Source organism: Vigna unguiculata, chromosome 6 (genome assembly GCF_037176805.1).
Source record: "Vigna unguiculata cultivar grain cowpea cultivar isolate G323 ecotype 2 chromosome 6, ASM3717680v1, whole genome shotgun sequence".
NCBI classification, from domain to species: Eukaryota; Viridiplantae; Streptophyta; class Magnoliopsida; order Fabales; family Fabaceae; genus Vigna; species Vigna unguiculata.
Genome location: NC_140797.1, coordinates 10741668 through 10766739, shown reverse-complemented (window position 1 = coordinate 10766739; position 25072 = coordinate 10741668). Strand labels below are relative to the sequence as shown.

At 33.8% G+C, this 25072-nt stretch overlaps 1 protein-coding gene and 1 pseudogene across 1 annotated transcript; both read left to right on the top strand.

Moving 5' to 3' along the window:
• Positions 1-908: 908 nt before the first annotated feature.
• LOC114188368 (uncharacterized) lies at positions 909-5642 on the top strand (annotated as a pseudogene).
• An 11945-nt stretch (positions 5643-17587) lies between these two features.
• On the top strand, positions 17588-24851 carry LOC114189163 (uncharacterized). The gene is made up of 10 exons (XM_085674476.1): positions 17588-17756; positions 17998-18528; positions 18957-20099; positions 20212-20539; positions 20952-21207; positions 21314-21530; positions 21809-22167; positions 22258-22725; positions 23200-24313; positions 24399-24851. Exons 1-10 carry the CDS (start codon positions 17589-17591, stop codon positions 24675-24677), a joined length of 4863 nt encoding a protein of 1620 aa, XP_085530602.1. The 5' UTR covers position 17588; the 3' UTR covers positions 24678-24851.
• The last annotated feature ends 221 nt before the right edge of the window (positions 24852-25072 follow it).

Genomic DNA, 25072 nt, shown 5'->3' with positions numbered 1-25072 from the left:
GATCGAATTGATTCAATTAAAGATAGTTTTTAGCCTTTAAAGATTTCCTAAATGTTTTAACTAGCCAATTCAACCCGCCCTTCTTGGAATTTCAACCATTGCAAAACTTACAAAATATATCATAGGATATATCTATAAAACAACATTAAGCTTAATGTAAAAATATGCAATTTTATACACTTTTGAAAAGCACGTTATTGGAGTTGAATTTGTAGTGTTTTTTGAAAACAAAAGGATTATTCAACTCTTGAGAAGATCTTGGTTGAGTTTTGGAAATCTTAAAGCTAATGGTGTCTAATGTTATTGGCGAGACTTCCCTATCATCATGTGTAGGTTTTTCTACTTTTGTTCTTGTATTTCTTAGTTATTTTGAAAAAGTTTTTCCCATATGCAATAGGGTATTGTATATTGTAGTTGTCTTCTTGTAGGGTTTAAGAAATGTACACATGTGTGGAAATCATTTTGTATTCATTAGTAAAAAACAATGTAATCTTTGAATTAGTGAAACACTTTGCTCATATTGCAAAGCATACAAAATGTAACTCGAAAGAGTGAGATTTGTCTCTTGTTTATCTTAGAATCTTTAGTTGGGTATGCTTGTGTAATCTTCAATTCATAGTATTTGTTCCTTAAAAATTATGTTAATGTTGATCTTAGTTATTTAAGATTTCAATTAACTCTCAATAATAAAAAAATTGGCGAAAGTATTGTTTTGACCAATTTAGTCCTTCATCTTTAAAAATGTATGAATTTAGTTTTTTAACTAAATTTTGTTATTTGACGTTTCAAACGCATTTTATGATAGTATTTGAATTGTTTACGACATATTTTCGCTTCAATGTTAACTCAACTATTATCATAAAATGCGTTTAAAATGTCAAATAATGCGTTTAATTCAACTGCCATCAATGGTTAGAAGTATAGTATGTAATCACTTTCAAGCATATATTATTTGTTTCTATCAGAGAATTATTTTTTTCTATCATTTATTTCTAATTTCATTTGTACTTAATTTTTGTGTACAAGGTTTCTAAGGAAGCTGGTTTTGGGAGGAGCTTATTTGAAAGATTGAGTTCGTTAGGTTACCAAAAGTCTCTCCTAAAAGTGCAGCACAGGATGCACCCGGAAATAAGTTCTTTCCCAATTTCTCATTTCTATTGCAACAAAATTCAGGATGCACCAAATGTGAAAAGACATGACTTTGGGAAGACATACCTCCCAGGACCAATGTTTAGTCCTTATTCCTTTATAAATTTAGTTGGAGGTAAAGAACAATTTGATGATGAAGGAAGGAGCTACAAAAATTTAGCAAAGGTTGCAGTTGTCATGACAATACTAAAAAATCTACACAAGAGTTTGTCTTCTATTAATATCTTCGACAGTAATTTCTAAGATCTTTTTATTGCCTTTTTATTATTCTTTCTGTCTTTGGTGCTAGACCTTAGATGGCAATGCAATAACACGTCCTTTTTGAAAAAACATCTGCTATATTTTAGTCTGCATTTCTTTATTTGACAGAAGTTCAGTTCTGAATAGAGGATTTAGATGGTTTATTCCATGGTTTCTAACTACGAAATTCTACTTGTCTTGGTAGTATTAACTAAAATTAATAATTTGATTCACCTTAGTGTGAAAAGATTAACTTTATTATTTTCACTTGTATATTCACTAATTCAAGTAGACAGAAACCGAAAACAGAAAGACAGTGCTTTTACAATCCATGCTGTCTGAATTTGAATAAAGGGCTACCTTTTCTTTGAAGCAGCATGGCTGACATCAAAACATGAATTCAGCATCGGTATTGTGACTCCCTATGCTGGCCAAGTTGCTGTAATTCAAGAGAAACTTGGAAAGATTTATGAAAGTGATGAAAGATTTAATGTCGTTGTGAGTTCTGTTGATGGTTTTCAAGGAGGGGAGAAGGATATTATCATGTTATCAACTGTAAGAACAAGCAGTAGATCATATCTTAAGTTCATTTCCTCTCCGCAGAGGACTAATGTTGCTCTTACAAGGGCTAGGTACATCTTCTGCTATTAACTTTTCTATTTATTGCAGTCTTAATTACTTGTTTCTTAGGGTATCATATTAACTGAAAAACTGCATTTCGTTTGATATCTTGCAGACACTGCTTGTGGATTTTGGGGAATGAATGGGCTATTACAAACACTGTAAATGTTTGGAATGCAATAGTGCTTGATGCCAAGAGACGTAAGTGCTTCTTTAACGCCGACCAAAACGAGGAAACTACGAAAGCTATATTGGATTCCAAGAAAGAGGCAGATCAGTTTGATGATTTGCTTGATATAAATAGTGTCCTGTTCAGGAGCAAATTATGGAAGGTATATTATCCTCGACTTATTTTTTATACTTGTTCTTTTATTAACTTCTGATTGTTCACTGGTACTTTTACATTTCTCACTTTTTTTCTTGTGTTGCACTGGTAATGTGTTGTTAGCAACTTCTTCAATGGTTATTTTCATTATAATATCTGAATGCACAACATCTAGCGTATAATCTACCAAAAGCATTTCCTGAAGTAATCGATGTTTGATATTTGATGACTCATTAAAATTAAATATAGTTGAAATAAATCCTTGTTGTTTACTCCAAGTTGAAGCCATTTATGCCCGACTAATTTACATTGATTTTCTATGTACGTATCTGCAGGTTTATTTTAGTGACAAATTCTTGAGGTCATTCAAACGGCTAAAATCTGAAGTGACCAAGAATAGGGTTATTAACCTTCTTGAAAGGCTTTCCAGTGGATGGATACCCAAATGGATTAATGTGGACTTGTGTTGTGAAACATCATCTCAGATTTTGAAGAAGTTTAAGGTTGAAAATAACTATGTTATTTGTTCAATAGAAATAGTCAAAGGTTCAAGGTATATTCAGGTTTTGAAGATATGGGACATACTACATTTAGAAGATATCCAACAGTTGGCCCAACGCCTGGACAAAGTGTTCAGAAGATACACTGATGAATATATTAGGATGTGCAAAAAGAAAGGAACAAATAATCTTGCGTGAGTGCTTTCATTTGCATTAATTTAAAAACGTTTAAGCTCTTATTTCATTAACTGATAAGGAATTTGGTCTTTTCCCATTGTGAACAGGGGCATAGAATTTCCATTGAATTGGCAACTTTCAGCCAATATCCAAAAATTTGAGAATGTTCATAATGATGAAAATGGCAATGATGATACAAATGAAGCCGAAAAAACAAGGGTTGAGCAGGAAGAGTGTATGTTGTTGATGAAGTACTGTTCAATCTCGAAAGATTATATGGTTCATGGCCAAGATAGTCAAGAAGTGGATCTTCCGTACGAGGTAACTCATGAGCAGAGAAACATCATTCTCTTCTCAAAGAGTACATTTGTACTTGGTCGTAGTGGTACGGGAAAAACCACAGTTTTGATCACTAAGCTTCTTCAAAGTGAGATATTGCACAGTAAGGGAGTTCAACAGTTCTACGGATCTGAAATTTATGCAAATCTGGAACAGTCCAACGAGATTGCTACTGAGACAGAGAGACCAGTCCTAAAACAGCTATTTGTAACTTTGAGTGCTGAACTATGCCAGAAGGTCCAACATCGTGTTTCCCTGTTGAAAAGGTACGTAGATTGGATTCTGTCATAATACTATATCGTTTGACAACCTATTGTTTTTTACTTTATTCATAAAGGTAAAAATGACGATGGAAATTGAATGTGTATAAAGGCTTGTAGGTATAGACCCTTTTATCAGATTATTGATTTCATATCACATTATGATTTTTTAAACTTTCAACTAAAGTAGAAAGTTATAAGTAGTCTCACCAGTTTCATATACAAAAGAGTTTTGATATATGCTATAGGGTAATGCTATTATTACCTGACTATAGACCGTAAAAGCAACAAATGGATGAAGTTCGATAGTGAATTTACCTTTAAGATTGTTGTTTCTAATGTTTTTGTTTGATAAATATTGTAATAATATTAAATGTTGGGTTAATTTATGTCGTCTATTTGATTTTATATCTGAGAAAGCTGAGTTCCTGAAGGTATTCTATTGGTGCTCATCTACTTTCATTGAACTAAGAAGCCTTTTATTGTTTTATTATGGTTACTAAATTTTAATTTTTGATGCGCCACAGGTCCTTAGGTGAAGGAAGCACCTTAGCTGAAAATACTGCAGACCAATTTAAGAATATCCCAGATTCCTTTGACGGTCTTTCATGCGATTTATATCCGCTTGTGATAACATTTCGTAAATTTTTGCTGATGCTAGATGTGACATTGGGAAATTCTTATTTTGATAGATTTCATAATGTGAACCTTGGTTCAAGGTTGAAAACCTTCATGATGAAGGAAGTGAACTATGAAAAGTTTGAGTCATTATATTGGCCGCACTTCAATGTCCAGCTACGTAAAACTCTGGATTCTTATCTAGAGTTTACTGAAATAATGTCACACATAAAAGGTGGTACAAGAACGATCGAGCATGGTAAGTTAAGCATGGACGAATACTGTGATATATCTGAAAACCGAACTTCATGTCTGAGCATAGAGACAAGAATAATGATATATGACATATTTCAAAACTATGAAAAAAAGAATATTCAAATTGGCGATTTTGATTTGGCTGATATAGTGATTCATGACTGAGGGATCAGAGGTACAAGGGTGATCAAATGAATTTTGTATTCATAGATGAAGTGCAAGATCTGACAATGGCTCAGATTGCTTTATTTAAATATATTTGCAGCAATGTAGAAGAAGGTTTTGTTTTTTGTGGAGATACAGCACAGACTATGGGGAGGGGAATTGATTTCAGATTCCAAGATGTAAGATCCATTTTCTACAGGAAGTTTGTCTCAGAATCCGAGAGCTGGAATCATGACAAAAGAAAGGGGAAAGGACGAATTTCAGATATTTTTGTACTGAGTCGGAACTTTTGCACCAATGCTGAGGTTCTGCAGTTGTCACAAAGTATCATTGAAATTCTTCATCATTTCTTTCCTCATTCTATAGACATGTTGAAAGAAGAGACTGGTTTGAGAGTAGTGAAAATCCCACTTGTGATTCGATCAAGAAATGATGCAAATTCACTTCTGAAAGCTTTTGGACAAAGTACATGCAAGGGTGTAATTTTGGTGAGAGATAATTTAGCACGAGAAGAAGTGCTTCGAGTTGTTGGAAAATAAGCTCTTGTTTTAACCGTTTTGGAAGGGTCTTGAATTTGAGGTTGGTGGCACCATAGAACTTGATTGGTTTTACTCCTGTTTTTTCTTACTCTGTTTTTCTAAAGTTTCTTTCTGGTTATCTCAGGATGTGTTGTTGTATAACTTCTTTACCTCTTCACCTCTGCAAAGGAGATGGAGGGTGATATTTGACTATATGAAGGAACATCATGTAGGAATACAAACCTACTCTCGAGGATATTTTGATCAAGATTCAAATCAAAGCGTTTTGTGCTCAGAACTGAAGCAACTATATGTTGGTGTTACTCGTACGAGGAGTAGACGTTGGATTTATGAGGATGCAGAAGAGTTCTCTACACCTATGTTTGACTATTGGAAAATGAAGAATCTTGTCCAATTCCAATAGCTGAACTATGACACGTCGAATAGGTCCATTATTTTATGTGTTGATTATTGAGGATATGCAAGTAGCTTTCATAGATGAGGAAAGCTTTTTTTTTTTTGTTGTAAATTCTTCATCCTGCAAGGGTTTACCAAATTTTAAGCATGTACGAATCTAAGAAGAAGACGACAAGTAAACAATGGACCTCTAATATTGTTTTTCTTACACAAAATCCTATTTTTCTTTGACTACACTCTAAGGAGGGCACGTGAACTAACCTAAGTACCTAACACTCTTGCCCCTAAAATTAAAATGACAATCAATAACCATTCCTAAATTGACAAATTGTGAGGGATCCCGGTGTGTTGACACTTTGTTTTGCCCTCCATTTCACACTATTAATAAAAAAAATAATATTAATTTTAACTTATGTGGTGCAGGAGTCTAATACAAGATATTGCGGAAAATTTCTATACATACGTTGTTTTGTGCATAACACATAACACGAATAACTACATTAATACACAGAGCTAACCTTCTACTGGGATTAGATCCCTTGGTGTGTATTGGCTTTTTCTTTATACCTAAGCACTTTAATGAATAATTCAGTTGTTTAATATTAAGTGTTGTTATTACCAAATGCAAAGACCGAACACAACCAAAACGACACACCAAAATGCCATGAACAAACCATAACTAGATCGACTACCAACGACGACAGACACCCAATAAGGAACAACAGCTTACGGTTGGGCGAGTCAAATTTCGATTCCAACAACCACTTCGAACCCTAAGCTTGAAAATGAGAGGGAGAAAGGCTTTCCTCAACATGAGATTGAAAGTTTACCAAAAGAAGTGACACGGTTGTATCCTCAAGCCTAGGTGCAGCCCAAGCATTCCTGAAGGCCATGGACCATAATTTCCTAAATAGGCCCACTATTTCTGCGGCAACCCATTTGGGGTACAATACACAATGGGTACTTCTTCCTGCAACCCCAAACCTTCTCTTGTACCTCCAATAATTACACTTTTGACCCTAATCAAAAGTATGAAACGGATTCCGAAATCCGTTTTATAAATTTTCATGTTTTTTTATGAAACGGATTTCGGAATCTGTTTCTAGAAAAAAATTAAAATTTGTAAAACGGATTTCGGAATCCGTTTCAGAAATGTATGAAACGGATTCCGAAATTCGTTTCACAAAAAAATAAAATAAAATTTGTGAAACGGATTTCAGAATTCGTTTCAGAAATGTATGAAACGGATTCCGAAATCCGTTTCACAAAAAAAAAATTTGTGAAATGGATTTCGGAATCTGTTTCAAAAAAGTATGAAACGAATTTCAAATTCCATTTCAGAAAAGTATGAAACGGATTCTGAAATCCGTTTCTAGAAAAAAAAATTAAAATTTGTGAAACGGATTTCGGAATCCGTTTCATACTTTTCTGAAATGGATTCCGAAATTCGTTTCACAAAAAAAATATTAAAATTTGTGAAACGGATATCGGAATCCGTTTCAGAAAAGTATGAAACAGATTTCGAAATCCGTTTCTAAAAAAAATTAAAATTAAAAACGTGGTTGTCGTTGATGTCGCTGAGGGAGGGGTCGACGACGAAGGAGGTTGAGCTGGGGGAGGGCTGGGGGAGGCCCATGGAGAGGGCGGGGAAGTGGGTGGAGGAGGCGATGAGGAAGGCGAGGCCTTCGCCGGAGGGGCAGGAGGGAGAGGAGAAGATGGAGAAGGAGAAGTGGGAGGAGAAGGAGGCGGTGGAGTTGGTTTGGGGGACAAGAAAATAGAGGGTCAAAAGGGTAATTATTGGGGGTACAGGAGGAGGTTTGGGGGTGCAGGGAGAAGCCCCCATGCACAATTCCTAGTTTTTGCAAACTATGGACCCAAATGGAAGCCCCTTAGGAAGCTAGCCAACCAATGCATGCTTGGTGGGAGGGCCCTTAATGAGAGCAAGTGAGGTGAAACACATGCTAAAAGCCATGCATGACTGTGCCAAAGAAGGAGAATTAGTGGTGTGGGTGATTTGTTGAGTTGTGCCATCACTAATATGGTGAGGCAAGTGGTACTTAGCCAGAGAATATGTTCAAACAAAGAGTTGGAGTGTAAGGAGTTTAGGAGATGATGGTGGAATGAGAATGTTTATCATCTGACTTTCTTTCCTTTTTCTAATCATAAGATGTATCCTTTACCGTGAAGAATTTGTTCACTGCAAGCACAAACACATTAACTAGCATCATAGAATGGGCATTGGCTGAAATGTTAACAAACCCTAGTACTGTTATTAGGGCACAAAGAGATATGGATGAAGTAATAGTAAGGCAAAGAGTACTTATTAAATATGACCTACCCAAATTACCATACCGTGAAGCAATATGTAACGAGACATATAGGTAGAGCTATAATTTGACTCAACCATAGAGTTTTGGCCATGACTAACATGGATCGGGACCACAAAAGCCCGTAAAGTCAATAATCTCTCTATTGAAAAAACCTTTAAGGTCAAAATGCCAACAAAAATTATATGGGTCAGATCTAGCTCGTGGTTTCTTTTTTTCAAAACATGAAAAAAATATTTATATTTTTGAAATATATTATTAGACACATAACCAATAATCCCTGTGAAAACTAAAACTCAGCTTGAATCGACCTTTGCCCAAGGTCTGTCATCTCGACCTTCTGCCTAGGATGATTAGTTTTGACCTTTGACCTAGGAGAACTAGTCTCGACCTTTAACCCACGATGGTTCGACTCAACCATTGGTTGGGAGGACCATCTTGACCTTCAACCCGAGATGGCATGTCTTGTCATTTGAACTTGGTCGACGAGTCTCGGTTTTCAGCCCTAGTCGACTCTACTCGACTTTTGGCCTAGGACGGCTAGTCTTGGCCTTAACCCTACATTAGTTCTTCTTGACCTTCGACCTAGACCTATTTGTTTCAGCCTTCGGCTTAAGGCGACCCAACTCAACTCTTTGGTCCAAGTTGACACTATTAGACAAACGACATCAAGAAGGGGGGGGGGGGGGGTTGAATTGATGCTTTTAAAAAATTGTCTTGATGTCTATACTTAAGAAAATATCCTTTTTTTATTATTCATTAAGTGCGTTACCGGAAGCGTAAAAAAATTAAAGGAAAGAAGAAATTCACACAACAATTTATATTGGTTCGGGTATAGCCAACCCTACATCCAGTTCCTAGTCACTTCAATGTGAGAATGCCAATATTAATTCACTATCTTTAGAGAATTTCAATTACAACCACAATGACCTAGTAAAACATGCAAAAGAAAAAATATAAAGATTGATAAACACCTATCTTGAGCCCTTTCAAGATATGACAACACCTCCCTTGATGAAAAATTTCAATTAAATAAATGGAACACTGTCACCTAGAAAGTAAGAGTATAAAGATAGAATGTTCAGCAGTAAGCTCCTTTCACAAGTGAATTCTCGTTACTAACTTGAATAGTAGAGGCAAAATTGAATCAATATTTTTGTGCTTCTCAATAGTAGTGTTTTGTGTTTTTCTTGTTCTCAAATTAGGTTATTTAAAGAGTTTTACTTGAGTTTTCTTAAAAAAATAATTCAATTAATTCAAACATAAAATCAAATAAATTCAAAAGTCAATTTTATTCTCTACAGAGAAGATGATTTTTAGGAGAAGATATAGTTAGAGAATATTTGATTTAAGAAACAATTTCAATTCAAAAGATATTTTTATTTTTGAAAATCTATTGAAACATAATTTAATTAATTTAAATAAAATCAAATAAATTCAAAAATCAATTTTTATTCTCTGTAGGAAAGATGATATTTAGGAAAAGATGTAGTCAGAGAATACTTGATTTTAAAAAAAAGTTTCAATTCAAAATATATTGTTATTTTTGAAAAATTGTAGAAACATAATTCAATTATGTTTTAACCTTAATTGATTATGTACGTGAAGAGAAATGATTTGGCTGATAATTCCTCTTATGCTTCCTCTTTATCCAAAGTGACTTGACACCCTAAATACTCTATATCTTTATCTTGAGCTTTCGTTAATCTTGTAGTATTTTTTCTTGAGTATCCATCAAAATATTTAGATTTCAAAGAGGTAGTGGTGACATCCTTTTTGCTAACATTATCCCTAAGAAAACACCTATAATGAAAGTAATTGCTTGACTTTGTAGTCAGCACAAGATTAACACAAGTGGTAAGAGTTGAATAATCATATCATCATTTAAAGAATTTAAATCACATGGATTAATTCAAACACATTAAGCTCCCCCTATCATAATAACATGTATTTCTCCCCCTATTTGTGAGCACAATGTAAACATTCAACACATATAATCATCCAACACATATTCAAAACATATAGAGTCACTCCCTCTTTATATTGATTAACATTTAGAAAGGAGTATAATTCAAAAGAGACACATTTAAACATTTATCAAATCATATATGCTTAAGAATTAATTCCTCAACCATTACAAATCACATTTAAATCATGACATTTAGTTCCAGACCATAGAGAGATTAAGTGACTATCACAACACAAAAAAACATATTAATTTAAGGAGTTACCATCTAAGATACCTAATGCCCTTCTAAGCTCATAATTACCTATCCTTTGGTAAAGGTTTGGTGAAAATATATGTTAATTGATGATTGGTATCTATGAATTCAATTATGCAATCTCCTTTTATAATATGATCTTTGATAAAGTGATGTCTAACATCTATATGTTTAGTCCTAGAATGCATGATTGGGTTCCTAGTTGTTGGCAAAAGCAAAAGACAAGTCAAATGCTAAAGCAAGATTTTGATGATGATAAAAGAAGCCTAAAAGCCATCTGGAAGTCAATATGAAGAACATGTATTGTTATGTTTAAAGTTATCTTGTAAATTGTACTTAGAATAGTTTAAGAATCAACATCAAGATCAAAATTCTGGTATTTCTCAAAAAAACCAATGTGATAATCGATTATCACTTAGGATAATCGATTATCCTGAGCTGATTCCAATCTTTCAGAAAAGCACTGGAATAATCGATTATCACCTCTGATAATCGATTATCTTCTCAAAGTTTTGTTTTCAGAAAATACACTGGAATAATCGATTATCACTAGTGATAATCGATTATCACTAGTGATAATCGATTATCCCTGTCAGTTTGAACGTGACTATTCAGTTTTTAACCTAATTTTGGGAACCCCTATTTAAGGAACATCAGAGTTACTTCGAACTCACCTTTTTTAGAAGCTAAAGTGCTAGTGTTGTGACTGCAAAGAGAGTTCTCTCAGTGTTCTCAAAAGAAGCTTTGAAAAACCTAGTGTGGGTAGAGCGATAACTTTTCCTGAGAGGTTTTCTACGAGATTGAGTGTTGTTGTTGTTGCTAGGAAAGCTAAGGTCAAGGTTCTCTGTGTGATTCAGAGAAAGGTGTTCATCTCTTGTGTGTTCAAGAGAGGCGTTTTCTTTCCTTAATATTTTGTTATCTGATTGTAATCTGATACTTGTTAGTGATTGAGTTAATCTCTTTATTTGAAGAGATTAACAACTGGACGTATGATCTTTTGATCTGAACCAGTATAAATATTTGTGTCATTTCCTTTTCTCTATCTCTTTATTTTATCTACTATTGCTTTTAAAGGAATTGATATTTAACTTAATCGGTTAAATTTCGGAAAAATTTTAAAGTATTAAGTTTATTACTTAAAACCAATTCACCCCCCTCTTGGTTTTTGTCCAAACGTTAAAACATTCTGCGGCGCGATACCAATACTAGTGAGATTGATTGCACTAGTACTATCACATTTTAAGGGGATATGATCTAGAAAAATATTATAATCCTCTAATTGATGTTTCATCCACAAAATATGGGCACAACAATTATCAGTTGTTATATATTCAACTTCAGTTGTAGATAGAACAACACAAGCTTGTTTCTTAGAATGCCAAGAAACAAGTGAGCAACCAAGTAGATGACACGTTCCACTTGTACCTTTCTTGTCTAGTTTACAACCTCCATAATCTGAATCTGAATATCCTATAAGGCTAGGTGAAGCTCTTAAAGGGTACCATAGGCCAAAGGTTTTAGTTCCTTTCAAATACTTAATTATCCTCTTTACAACAACTAGGTGTGATTCTTTAGGGTTTGCCTGAAATCTAGCACACACACACACACACACACTATGCATAATGTCTGGTCTACTTGCTGTAAGATAAAGTAAGGAACTGATCATACCTCTGTATTTGGTTTGGTCAATCATTTTACCTTGTTCATCTTGATCTAAGTAGCAAGATGTTTCCATAGGGGTAGTTGCTTCCTTTGCATTTTCTAATTCAAATTTCTTTACCAATTTCGTGCAATATTTGGTTTGTGAGATGAAGATGCCTTTGGTGCTTTGATTTATTTGTAATCCTAAGAAGAATGTTAGTTCACTCATCATGGACATCTCGAACTCACCCTGCATAATCTTAGCAAACTCTTGACAAAGATCATTGTTAGTTGAACCAAATATAATATCATCGACATAGACTTTAACTACAATAAACATCTATGTGCTTATCAAGGTCAATGCTTGCATTGTAGTGATCCAACGTAAGCGACTTCTTGTTACTAGAGAGGAACCTCCATAATGTCGTCCATAAATGGATGTTGCCAACCTCTACCTACTATGAAAGAGGTATTTACCGTACCTCTATTCTTGGTGTTGTTGTTTCCATTTCCCTCCTTGATCTCTAGTGTAGTCTTCTGAATAGAAGCAATGTTTTTCCGTGTTTTCCTTCTATTTTCCCTTCTCACCACCTTCTACCTTCCTTTTCAACTTGGCATTTTCGTACCTCAAACCATCCATCTTCTTGGCTATTTTACTAAGCAAACTCTTACTACATTTCCAACATCATTATCATTTTTTGAGAAGGTTGCCAGTCTCCTTAGCTCTAGTCATCGTGCTCCTTATAGACACCATACAATCCTTTCTTCATATATATATTGGCCCCATGGTGGGTGTCAAAATGTTCTTGCAAGATTGAATATACCTTGTAAGATCTCCTTTAACTTTTCTCCAAGCGTGCTGCAAACTCTAACTTCACACGTTTAAGCCTGTCTAAAGTTTTTGTCTTTCCGAGGCCCGAATGGGGTGTGCTTGCGAAAGACACTTTGACACTTAAGTCAGCCACAATGTGTCATATGGTAGTAAAAATGCAGTAATAAGGAACGTGATTAATTTACTTTGTGTATTGTGATATTTATACCATGTTTATGGACTAGATAGACCTGATGCACGTGGTTAATTTCCTTGATCCACTTTGCCTAGTATCTTGCTAAAATGCTTTAGTTATTGCCTTAACTTAATCTTATTTGTCATTGTTAATGACTTTACAGATAGGATGTCATTATTATAGAATACGTTTTGAGGACATATCAAATTAGTTTCTCAAAATATTCTTTGATATGTATTGTACATTGACTTATCTCAAACGATCTTATTATAAAAATTGTGTGGATAAAAATATATTTTTATTTGCTTTTGTTAGGTGAACAATAATTTTAAAATAACCTATTTTGTTTATAGTCTTAAAGAAATAAAAAGAAATCATGAGTTGAGTATAGCATTTAAAATAAATAATTATTTGAAATGAAATGGGAAAGAAAATTAGTTTATTGATTTGAAAAGAGTTTGGTAACTTTTAACTGTGAGACCCCTTTTATTTCCCTTTTTCTTCTCTCCATTGAATTTCTCACTCAAGCTGTTCTCCCCTCCCATTCTTGTAAGTTCACTTCAAATCCTTCTCTTTTCTCCGCAAATTCGAACAATGGAGCATCTCCTTCTTTAAAGTTCTAACTGAAGTCCTATTCTCACTCTAAATTTATACTTTCCAACTTCCTAGGTTGTGTGATTGAGCGGTTCCTTTGTTGAAAATGTTTTGCTTCTTGGGGATTTCATAAGGTAAGGGAAGCTAGCCAATTTTCTCTAATTTTCGCATAGAAGTCTTTCTAATGGGTTGAAAGTTCATGATTTAGTACTGAATGAATGTTTGATCGGTATGATTGAATGTATGAGTGGATTGTGCAAGAATCTGGTGCTGTTGCATGTTGAAACAGATTGGGAACCTGGTATTTTTGCCTAGGCGAGTAGCTCTCGCCTGAGCGAAAACGCCAGGAATTCACCCCCAAGAACTGCGCGAGGTCTCGCCTAGGCGAGTTGGGTTCGCCTGAGCGAGAGAGACGCTCTCGTTTAGGCGAAATAGTTTAGCCTGAGCGAGAACTCGCCCAGTTTTAGAGTTGCCCACTGTTTGAGTCCCACTCAGGCGAGAGTGACCCGCTTAAGCGAGGATGACCCTCTCGCCCAGGCGAGATCCTCTAGCTTGAGCGAGTTCTTCTGCAGAATTTTGGTTTTTCCTCTGTTTTAAATTATTGAAAGTTATCATGAATAAAATATTGTGATGTCTGTTGTACTATGCTTGAATTCCTATGATTAGTAAAATCTATAGTAGAATTGAATGAAAACAGATTATCGGAAGGTATGATAGCACTAGAATTCAAGGGAAATTCTAGAGGGTAAGTTATTATATGTAAGAACATGAGGACTCCTAAATTGGTTGGTATCCTGAAACTCCAATAATCATTCATGCTCAGATAGAGCATAATGGATTATGTCGTGAGGAGTAGCAGGAGGTCCTAGTCTCTAGACTTGATCAAGTCTTAGACGCGAAGGGGACTTACCCTGTGAGCGGTCGGGTGATAGCCCTATGTGTCCATACTCTGCAGAGTTTGGGAACCGTTACAGGTGCAAGCCACCCAGAGCTCCAATGTTCCTTACATAATCCGGATATTGAGTCTAGAGTTGTGGGTATTATACTGTATCATGAGAGCCTAATTAGTTATGATGGATGTGATGAGTTCTGATTTATGCTTATTATTAAACTGCATGATTTCTCTCAATTAAGTTAGCTTACCCTTTCTTGCTTATGTTTGTTTCCTCTGTGTTTTCCTTTCTCTTTTGCCATGGTTGCCTTTTTGGTTTGAGCAGACACCAGTGCAGGCGAAGATACTCCTCTCCGTGATAGGAGTTGATATGTGGTCGCAGTTATCTAGTAGTAGTTGGTACCTTATGTTCGGTTGAACTTTGGCGTTTTGTTAAACCCTTTTTACCAATGGCGGAGCATAGAAGGAGCTGGGAGGGGCCATGGCCCCCCAGAGATTTTTGAATTTTTTTTTAAATATATATATTTTAAAATTTTTAAAAATTTTTTAAATTATAAGTAGTATGTTTTATAAATGGATTAAAAAATTTTATTTCTTTTATAAAATACAACCAATTAATGTTAATAGATAATAAAACATAAAATTTAATATATAAAGAATAAAAATATTTAGGTTTAATTAATCTTTTCGTCACTATTTTCATCTAAAAATATCAAGTTGGTTCTCAAGTTTTTTCTAGTCTCAATTTGGTTATGACTTTTGAAAAATTGATGCAATTTGGTTATTCTCATTAAATTTGTTAAAGCGGAACAAGGATTTCATCAAGATTGATACTGAGAGTATGTTAATTACACCAACAAAACAAACTATCTTTATTTGCAACTTTAAGTTTAATGAAAAAACATTGATTTGTTTCAAGAAATTTAATGAAAATAACCAAATTTCACCATTTTTTCAAAATTCAGAACCAAATTGAAACTAAACAAAATTGGAGGACCAACTTAAAATATTTGACCTAAAAAATAATAAAAAAATAATAATTAAACCAAATATTTTTTAAGATAAGTTTTATGTCATTTCTTGTTGTCTTGTTAGTTTTACCAAAATTGTATTTATCTCTCACTCTCATATTTTATTTTTTAAGAAAAAAGTAATTATTTTTTCTCTCATTTCTCATTTGTCTTATTTCTTTTTCGAAGAAAAGAAAAGTAATTTTCTTTTATTTTACTTGATAATGAAATATTAATTTAATAGCTAATATTGTTTTTTTTTTATCTCATGAGCCTTTGGTATATTCATTTTTTATGAATATAAAAGAAAAAACAATGTATTATGTATTTTTTCATAACTGAATTTTAATTGTTACTTAACTATACTATATTTTTTGTTTAATATTTACACTTCTCAAATTTTTTAGTAAGGTATGATAAATTATTTTTAATATTATTTTAAAAATAGGTATATTGATGAAGAATAAAAGAATATATTCATTATTCAAAAATGATAAAAGTGAAATTATTCGTGAAGATGAAAACAAGATATATTATATTTTTCACAACATTAAACTAAAGATCAAATTATTCAGTTAGAGGAACCAATTTTTAAAACATTATACTAATGATCCAATAATTTAATGATGAAAGAATTATACTATTTGGCCCCTCCAAAACTTGTGATTAAGATCTGCCACTGCTTTCTACTAGTATTAGTTGTAATATAACTAGTTCGAGTATAGTTAAATTTTAGATGACTGTATTGGTATTATACTCATTGATAAATCTCTTCTCTTACTATTTGCTTTGAATTATCATTATATGATATTTTATTTAATAGTAAAAGGTTATTAAATAAGATGTTACATTCTAACTTTGATAAGATTCTCCCTTAGGATGAATAAGATTGTCAGTTCTATTACTCGGTAAAAAACCACGTAATATAAGACGAAAAGAGAGAAAGAAAACGGAAACATAACGTAAATTGTTATTATATGAAATGTATTTCAAGGCAGAGAGAAAGCGAGCGTGCTTATTTATATAGGCATGTTTGGGTATCATGCACAGTCTACCCGTTAATCACGTAATACAGACCGATAATTGAAAACAAATTAATTGGAAAAAAGGAGTGAGTATCGAGAAAGGGTGTGTATTCTGACATACCTTCTCGGATTTGCCGATTATTGTGAAAACCAAAAAGATTGGATTGATGTTGATTCCATAAAGTTAATGCTGGTGGAGATGTAAAGGCAAGATATTCCTGCTCCATCAAGTCTTCAACATGCAGCAAATGTCTTTCAAGAAAACAATGTTTGCAGAGAAAAAATTGCACTCATGTCTAAATCACATAAGTAACCATTATTTTAGACACTTGTCACACATATAACCATGCCTACTTTAGTAAATGCCCATTTGTAAATGATAAAAAAGGCTACATTTTAGGAAGAGTTATGAAAAGACAACAAAACTAGAGATTTACATGTCAATAATAGGAATGTGAACAATAGAGTAAATTTGTTAATTAGTATATTTTAGTAGATTTCATCCTTTAATAAAATAAATAACTAAGCAACATTTCTTTATTTAAAATCATTAAATAAATTTGTTTAAAGTAACTGCAATATAATGTTTTTAATATTAATTTTACATATATATATAATTTTTAAATTAATTACAAAATTATAAAATTATATATATATATATATATATATATATGAATGCAATAAAAATATGAATACACTAGTTAAACAATTTAAAAAAATATTTCTTTAATTAAATATAGTTTATATATATACACACACACAAAAACTGGTGGACTAATTTTTGACCTATGAACATGATTGAGTAAAACTAAACCAGAATCACCGATTTTAACATTCTAAATCTACATTGAAAGAAAAGGTACTTCAAAAATAAAAGTGTTCTTTAAAGTGGTTTTTCTGTTTAAAGTTTACTTAGCTTATTAAGAGTTTTGAAGTGACTTTTCTCTTTAAAGTCCGGTCATTAAACATATAGTGACAGAGTCTTAATAATAGCCTCCAGTATAAAGGACTGATACTTCTTTTTCAAGTCATTTGAAAGTTAAAGAAGCTTAACAGTTGTTCCCTAAAGTTCCTTTTACTGAACAAAAAGTTTATGAGGAAGATTAAGAGTCAAGATGTTATATGAAGAGACATCGTGTTTCAGAAGATTATAGCCAAGAAGAGTGTAGAGAAAACGAAAAGACCTTTTGTTGTTCCACATATATACGCTAAAAAGCTATCTCACAGACATTTTTCTTTAGCATTTATCCGAGCAGTTAAAATTTCAAAGAGTATCAATTTTCATTATGCAAGCTTCAGGTGATTATTTTTTGTCAAGGAAACTGAACTCACAAGGGATGGTGCAAGGTGATCCTTCACGTAAGAAGAAGGACAATGATGATTATGGTTTCACGAATTTGATTTTTTCTTGGTCCATTGAAAACGTCTTAGATGAAGATCTTTACAGGAACAAGGTTAGTGGTGTCACTCTTCCTGCATTCTATTCTATCTCATGTGCAGAATCATTGAACTTTTTTTTCTTGGTGTAGCGTTACCTTATGTCAAGTATTTTAATGCTTGTTTTGACATGTTCTTTTTAGTTGGTGTGACTTTTTCACTTGATCAAATAAATGTCTATGCATGGCTGTATATATATCGCACATTTTTCTCTTCAAGTTATGCATGGCTTCATTTTAATTGTCCTTTGGTTTTCAGGTAGAGAAGATTGAACAAACGTTTCGGTCCATTGATCATTACCTTGGATCTTATACATACCCTTTGTTGGAAGAAACTCGAGCACAACTATGCTCAAGTATGGACATAATACACCAAGCTCCTTATGCAGAGGTTATTGGTCTAAAGGAAGCAAAACCAGCTCAAAATAAATTGTATAAGTTGACAATTAATAGCTGGAAAAATAGGTTTACTCATTCTGGAGAACTATACAAAACATTGCCTGGTGATGTTTTAATGTTGTGTGATTACAAACCAGAAGCTATAAAAGACCTCCAAAGGATCGGAAGGATGTGGAGTTTTGTGTCAGTTGTAAAGACAACTGAAGACGGGGATGAGGAAGATTTCATGTTAAAAGTTAAGGCATCCAAAGAGTTTTACCCTACAAATTGGAGGAACAAACCTCTATTTCTCATTTTTCTGACAAATGTAATCCCTAATAAAAGAATTTGGGCTGCCCTTCACATGCCTGGAAATTTAAAGATACTGAAGCAGATCTTATGCACCAAGGAGGTAAGAATTTTAGTTTTTTGGTTTCAATATGATTTATTCTTAAAAATATGTTTATGTTAGAATTCATTTATTAAGAATAGCATTTTTATTTATCATGAAAGGCAGTATAATCTTAATCGTTGAAAAATGTATAGATCTGAATTTTATGTACTGTTATTATATTCTAAATACAGCATCTTAAAAATTATTCAGTGTTAAAGTGTAGGATGGTGCTAACATATATTCATCAATGATTTGGTAAATGCATATTGTCTGCTATTTTGTTGTTACAGAACAGAACAAACTATTCTTTGTTGCTGTTATTAACAACCAGATGAATTTATTCTCCAATTCTAATATTGTAATTATGGCATTTATCTTATGTGTTACATTAAGATTGTTGATTTTGAAATTAGGGCTACAACTGACGAATGTATGATGGAAAACAGGATGAGGAATGTAGTAATTGTAGCTCTCTGGCCAATGCTCTAAGTGATGACACTCCATATCAACTGTTATTATCAGAGCTTAATATATCACAACAGGAGGCAATTTCTTCATGTCTTTCTGGCCTCGGTTGCAATCACAAAACAGCCGTGAAACTTATATGGGGTCCCCCAGGCACAGGAAAAACAAGCACTTTGGCCACACTGCTTTTTGCTCTGATGAAAATGAAGTATAGGGTACTTGTTTGTGCTTCTACCAATGTAGCCATCAAAGAAGTTGCTACACGTGTAGTAAATATAATGAAAGAGGCACATAGTAAGGAATCTGATGATTTGTTCTGTTCCATGGGTGAAGTGCTATTGATTGGAAACAATGAGAGGCTGAAAATTGGGAAAGATGTTGCGGATGTATATTTGGATCATCGTGTACAAGAGCTAACAAAATGCTTGTTCCCTTCTACTACTGGATTTAGATCTTGCATTAAATCAATGATTGATCTTCTTGAATATTGTGCTTCTGATTATCATTTGTTTGTTGAGATGTTAAAGAATAATAGAAGCCACAAATCATTTCTAGATTTTCTGAGAGAAAAGTTCCAGTCAGCAAAAAGGCTACTAGAATCTTGCATTTATATCTTGTGTACGCATGTAGGGAGAAGTTTGTTGAAACATAACTTTCGGAAATTGGTATGCTTAAGTGAGGCACTTGAATCACTTCAGGACTACTTGTTTCAAAGTAATTTGATTCCTAAAGAATTGGAAAAGATATTCACTTACAAAAATTTACCAGACATGGCTTCTATGTCATTTGATGGTGCAGCACACAAGCTGTACATGAAGCGAATTGAATGTCTCAATGCTTTAAAGACTGTGGTAGATTCAATTGATGAGTTCATACTGATAAAATCTTATAATTATGAATCAATCAGACAGTTTTGTTTCCAAACATCGTCGTTGATATTTTCCACAGCTTCTGGTTCCCATAAGTTGCACTCTTTAACCATGAAGCCATTTGACATTTTGGTGATAGATGAGGCTGCACAGCTTAAAGAAAGTGAATCAATAATACCTCTTTTACTTCCAGGCATAAAACAAGCCATTCTTGTTGGCGATGAGCTTCAACTGCCATCAATGGTTAGAAGTAATGTATGTAATCACTATCAAGCATGTATTATTTTTTCTATCACAGAATTGTTCCTCCTCCCAAATGCTCATTTATTTCTAATAATTTCTTTTGTAATTAATTTTTGTGTACAAGGTTTCTAAGGAAGCTGGTTTTGGGAGGAGCTTATTTGAAAGATTGAGTTCATTAGGTTACCCAAAGTCTCTCCTTAAGGTGCAGCATAGGATGCACCCACAAATAAGTTCTTTCCCAATTTCTTATTTCTATTCCAACCAAATTCAGGATGCACCAAATGTGGAAAGATATGACTTTGGGAAGAAATACCTCCCAGGGCCAATGTTTGGTCCTTATTCTTTTATAAATGTAGTTGGAGGTAAAGAACAATTTGATGATGAAGGAAGGAGCTACAAAAATTTAGCAGAGGTCGCAGTTGTCATGAAAATACTGAAAAATCTGCACAAAGGTTTGTTCTTCTATTAATATCTTCGGCAGTAATTTCTAAGTTTTTTCTTGCTTTTTTATTATTCCTCCTGTATTTGGTGCTACTCCTTAGATGGCAATACAACAACACGTCTTTTCAGAAGAACATCTGATATATTTAATTGAAAGAAGTTCAAGTCTAATTAAAAGGATTTATACGGTTTATTCAATCGTTATACTTGATTAAAGGTCTCCCTATCTACGAAATTCTACTTTTCCAGGCAGTATTACCTGAAGTTAATAATTTGATTCACCTTAGTGTGAAAAGATTAACTTTATTATTTTCACTTGTATATTCACGAATACAAGTAGACAGAAACAGAAAACAGAAAGACAGTGGTTTACAATCCATGATGTCTGAATTTGAATAAAGGGCTACCTTTTCTTTGATGCAGCATGGTTGACCTCAAAGCAGGAATTCAGCATTGGTATTGTGACTCCCTATGCTGGCCAAGTTGCTGCAATTCAGGAGAAACTTGGAAAGATTTATGAAAGTCATGATGGATTTAATGTTGTTGTGATGTCGGTTGATGGTTTTCAAGGAGGGGAGAAAGATATAATTATGTTATCAACTGTAAGAACAAGCAGTAGATCATCTCTTGAGTTCATTTCCTCTCCGCAGAGGACTAATGTTGCTCTTACAAGGGCTAGGTACATCTTCTGCTATTAACTTTTCTATTTATTGCAGTCTAAATTACTTGTTTCTTATAGGGTATCTTATTAACTGAAAAACTGCATTTGGTTTGATATCTTGCAGGCACTGCTTGTGGATTTTGGGGAATGAATGGGCGATTACAAACAATGAAAATGTTTGGAAGGCTATAGTGCTTGATGCCAAGAACCGTAAGTGCTTCTTTAACGCCAACCAAGACGAGGAAATGGCGAAAGCTATATTGGATTCCAAGAAAGAGGCAGATCAGTTTGATGATTTGCTTGATACAAATAGTGTCCTGTTCAGAAGCAAATTATGGAAGGTATATTATCCTCGACTTATTTTTTATACTCGTTCTTTTATTAACTTCTGATTGTTCACTGATACTTCTACAATTCTCACATTTTTCTTCTTGGATTGCACTGGTAATGAGTTGTTAGCAACTTATCCAATGTTTATTTTCATAATTATATCTTACTGCACAAAAGCATTTCCTGAAGTAATCGATGTTTGATATTTGATAACTCATTAAAAGATTGTTGAAATAAATCCCTGATATTTGGTCCAAGTTGACATTGCTGCCAATGTACGTATCTGCAGGTTTATTTTAGTGACAAATTCCTGAGGTCATTCAAACGGCTAAAATCTGAAGTGACCAAGAATAGGGTTATCAACCTTCTTGAAAGGCTTTCCGGTGGATGGAGGCCGAAATGGAGTAATGTGGATTTGTGTTGTGAAAATTCAAGTCATATTTTGAAAAGGTTTAAGGTTGAAAATAACTATGTTATTTGTTCAATAGAAATAGTCAAAGGTTCAAGGTATATTCAGGTTTTGAAGATATGGAACATATTGCCTTTAGATGATATCCAACAGCTGGCGAAACGCCTTGACAATGAGTTCAAAAGATACACTAATGAATATATTAGGATGTGCAAAAAGAAAGGAACAAATAACCTTCGGTGAGTGCTTTCAATTACATTATTTTAGAAACATTTAAGCTCTTATTGCATTAACTGATAAGGAGAATGGTCTTTTCTCCTTGTGAACAGGGACATGGAGTTTCCATTGAATTGGCCACTTTCAGCCAATATCCAAAAATATGAGAATGATTTTAATAATGCAAATGATGGAAACGCTAATGGCAATGATACAAGTGAAGCTGACAAAAGAAGGGCTGAGTATGAAGAGTGTACGTTGTTGATGAAGTACTGTTCAATCTCGAGAGGTTATAGGCTTCATGGCCAAGAGAGTTTACAAGTGGATCTTCCATACGAGGTAACTGATGAGCAGCGAAACATCATTCTCTTCTCAAAGAGTACATTTGTACTAGGTCGTAGTGGTACAGGAAAAACCACTGTTTTGATTACTAAGCTTATTCAAAACGAAATATTGCACCGTAAGGGAGTTCAACAGTTCAACGGATCTGAGACTGAGAGACCAGTCCTTAGACAGCTATTTGTAACGTTGAGTGCTGGACTATGCCGGAAGGTCCAACATCATGTTTCCCTTTCGAAAAGGTATGTAGATTTTTTCATAATACTATATCCTTTGACAACATATTGTTTTATACTTTATTTATAAAGGTATAAAATGATGTTGGAGAGTATGTATATTGTAATAAAGGCTTCTAGGTATAGACCCTTTTATCAGATTGTAGCTTATATATAACGTTATGATTTTTTAAACTTTCAACTAAAGTAGAAAATTATAAGTATCACGAGTTTCATATACAAAAGAGTTTTGATATATGCTGTATGATCTGTAGGGAAACGCTATTACCTGACCATAGACCATATATGTTTTTTCTAATGCTTTTTTGTGTGGTAAACATTGTAATAATATTAAATGTTGGGTCAATCATGTTATCTATTTGATTTTATTTCTAGGAAAGATGAGTTCCAGAAGGTATTTTATTGGCCCTCACATACTTTCATTGAACTGAATTAAGCAGCCCTCACATACTAAAGTTTGATTTTTGATGCACCACACAGGTCCTTAGGTGAAGGAAGCCCTATAGCTGAAAGTACTGCAGAACAATTTGAGAATATCCCAGATTCCTTTGATGGTCTTTCCTATGATTTATATCCGCTTGTGATAACATTTCGTAAATTTTTGCTGATGCTAGATGGTACATTGGGAAATTCTTATTTTGATAGATTTCATAATATGAACCTTGGTTCAAGGTTGGATGCATCGGAAACCCTAATGATGAAGGAAGTGAATTATGAAAGGTTTGAGTCATTATATTGGCCGCACTTCAAAGTCCAGCTGCGTAAAAAACTGGATTCTTATCTAGTGTTTACTGGAATAATGTCACACATAAAAGGTGGTACAAGAACGATCGAGCATGGTATGTTAAGCAGGGAGGAATACTGTGATGTATCTGAAAACCGAACTTCAGGTCTGAGCACAGAGACAAGAGTTATGATATATGATATATTTCAAAACTATGAAAAGAAGAAGATGCAATATGGTGATTTTGATTTGGGTGATATAGTGATTGATCTTCACAGTAGACTGAGGGATCAGAGATACAAGGGTGATCAAATGAATTTTGTGTACATAGATGAAGTGCAAGATCTGACAATGGCTCAGATTGCTTTATTTAGATATATTTGCAGGAATATAGAAGAAGGTTTTGTTTTCTGTGGAGATACAGCACAGACTGTGGGGAGGGGCATTGATTTCCGATTCCAAGATGTAAGATCCATTTTCTACAAGAAGTTTTTTTTAGAATCCGAGAGCTGGAATCATGACAAAAGAAAGGGGAAAGGACGAATTTCAGATATTTTTGTACTGAGTAAGAACTTTTGCACCAATGCTGAGGTTCTGCAGTTGTCACAAAGTATCATTGAACTTCTTCATCATTTCTTTCCTCATTCTATAGACATGTTGAAAGAAGAGACTGGTTTGAGAGTAGGGAAAATCCCACTTGTGATTCGATCAAGAAATGATGCAAATTCACTTCTGAAAGCTTTTGGACAAAGTAGATGCAAGGGTGTAATTTTGGTGAGAGATAATTTAGCACGAGAAGAAGTGCTTCGAGTTGCTGGAAAAGAAGCTCTTGTTTTAACCGTTTTGGAGTGCAAGGGTCTTGAATTTGAGGTTGGTGTCACCATAGAACTTGATTGGTTTTACTCCTGTTTTTTCTTACTCTGTTTTTCTAATGGTTTCTTTCTGGTTATCTCAGGATGTGTTGCTGTATAACTTCTTTACATCTTCACCTCTGCAAAGGAGATGGAGGGTGATATTTGACTATATGAAGGAACATCATGTAGGAACACAAACCTACTCTCGAGGATATTTTGATCAAGATTCAAATCAAAGTGTTTTGTGCTCAGAACTGAAGCAACTATATGTTGGTGTTACTCGTACGAGGAGTAGACTTTGGATTTATGAGGATGCAGAAGAGTTCTCTACACCTATGTTTGACTTCTGGAAAATGAAGAATCTTGTCCAATTCCAATAGCTGACTGAGCTAAGTCACATCGAAGAGGTCCAGTTTTTTATGTTTTGATTATTGAGGATATGCATGTAGCTTTCATAGATGAGGAAAGCTTCTTTTGTTGTAAAATCCTTTATCGTGCAAGATTTACCAAATTTCTACCATGTATGAATCTAAGAAGAAGACGACAAGTAAACAATGGACCTCTAATATTGTTTTGCTTATAAATCCTATTTTCTTTGACTACAACTAAGTAGGGCACGTGCACTAACCAAAGCACCTAACACACTCTTGCACCTAAAATTAAATTGAGAATCAACCACCATTCCGAACTTGTCAAATTGTTATGTAAAACCACGTACTTTTCTAGTATGTTGATAATATTTATTTAATATATTTTTTTATAATTAAATTAGTTT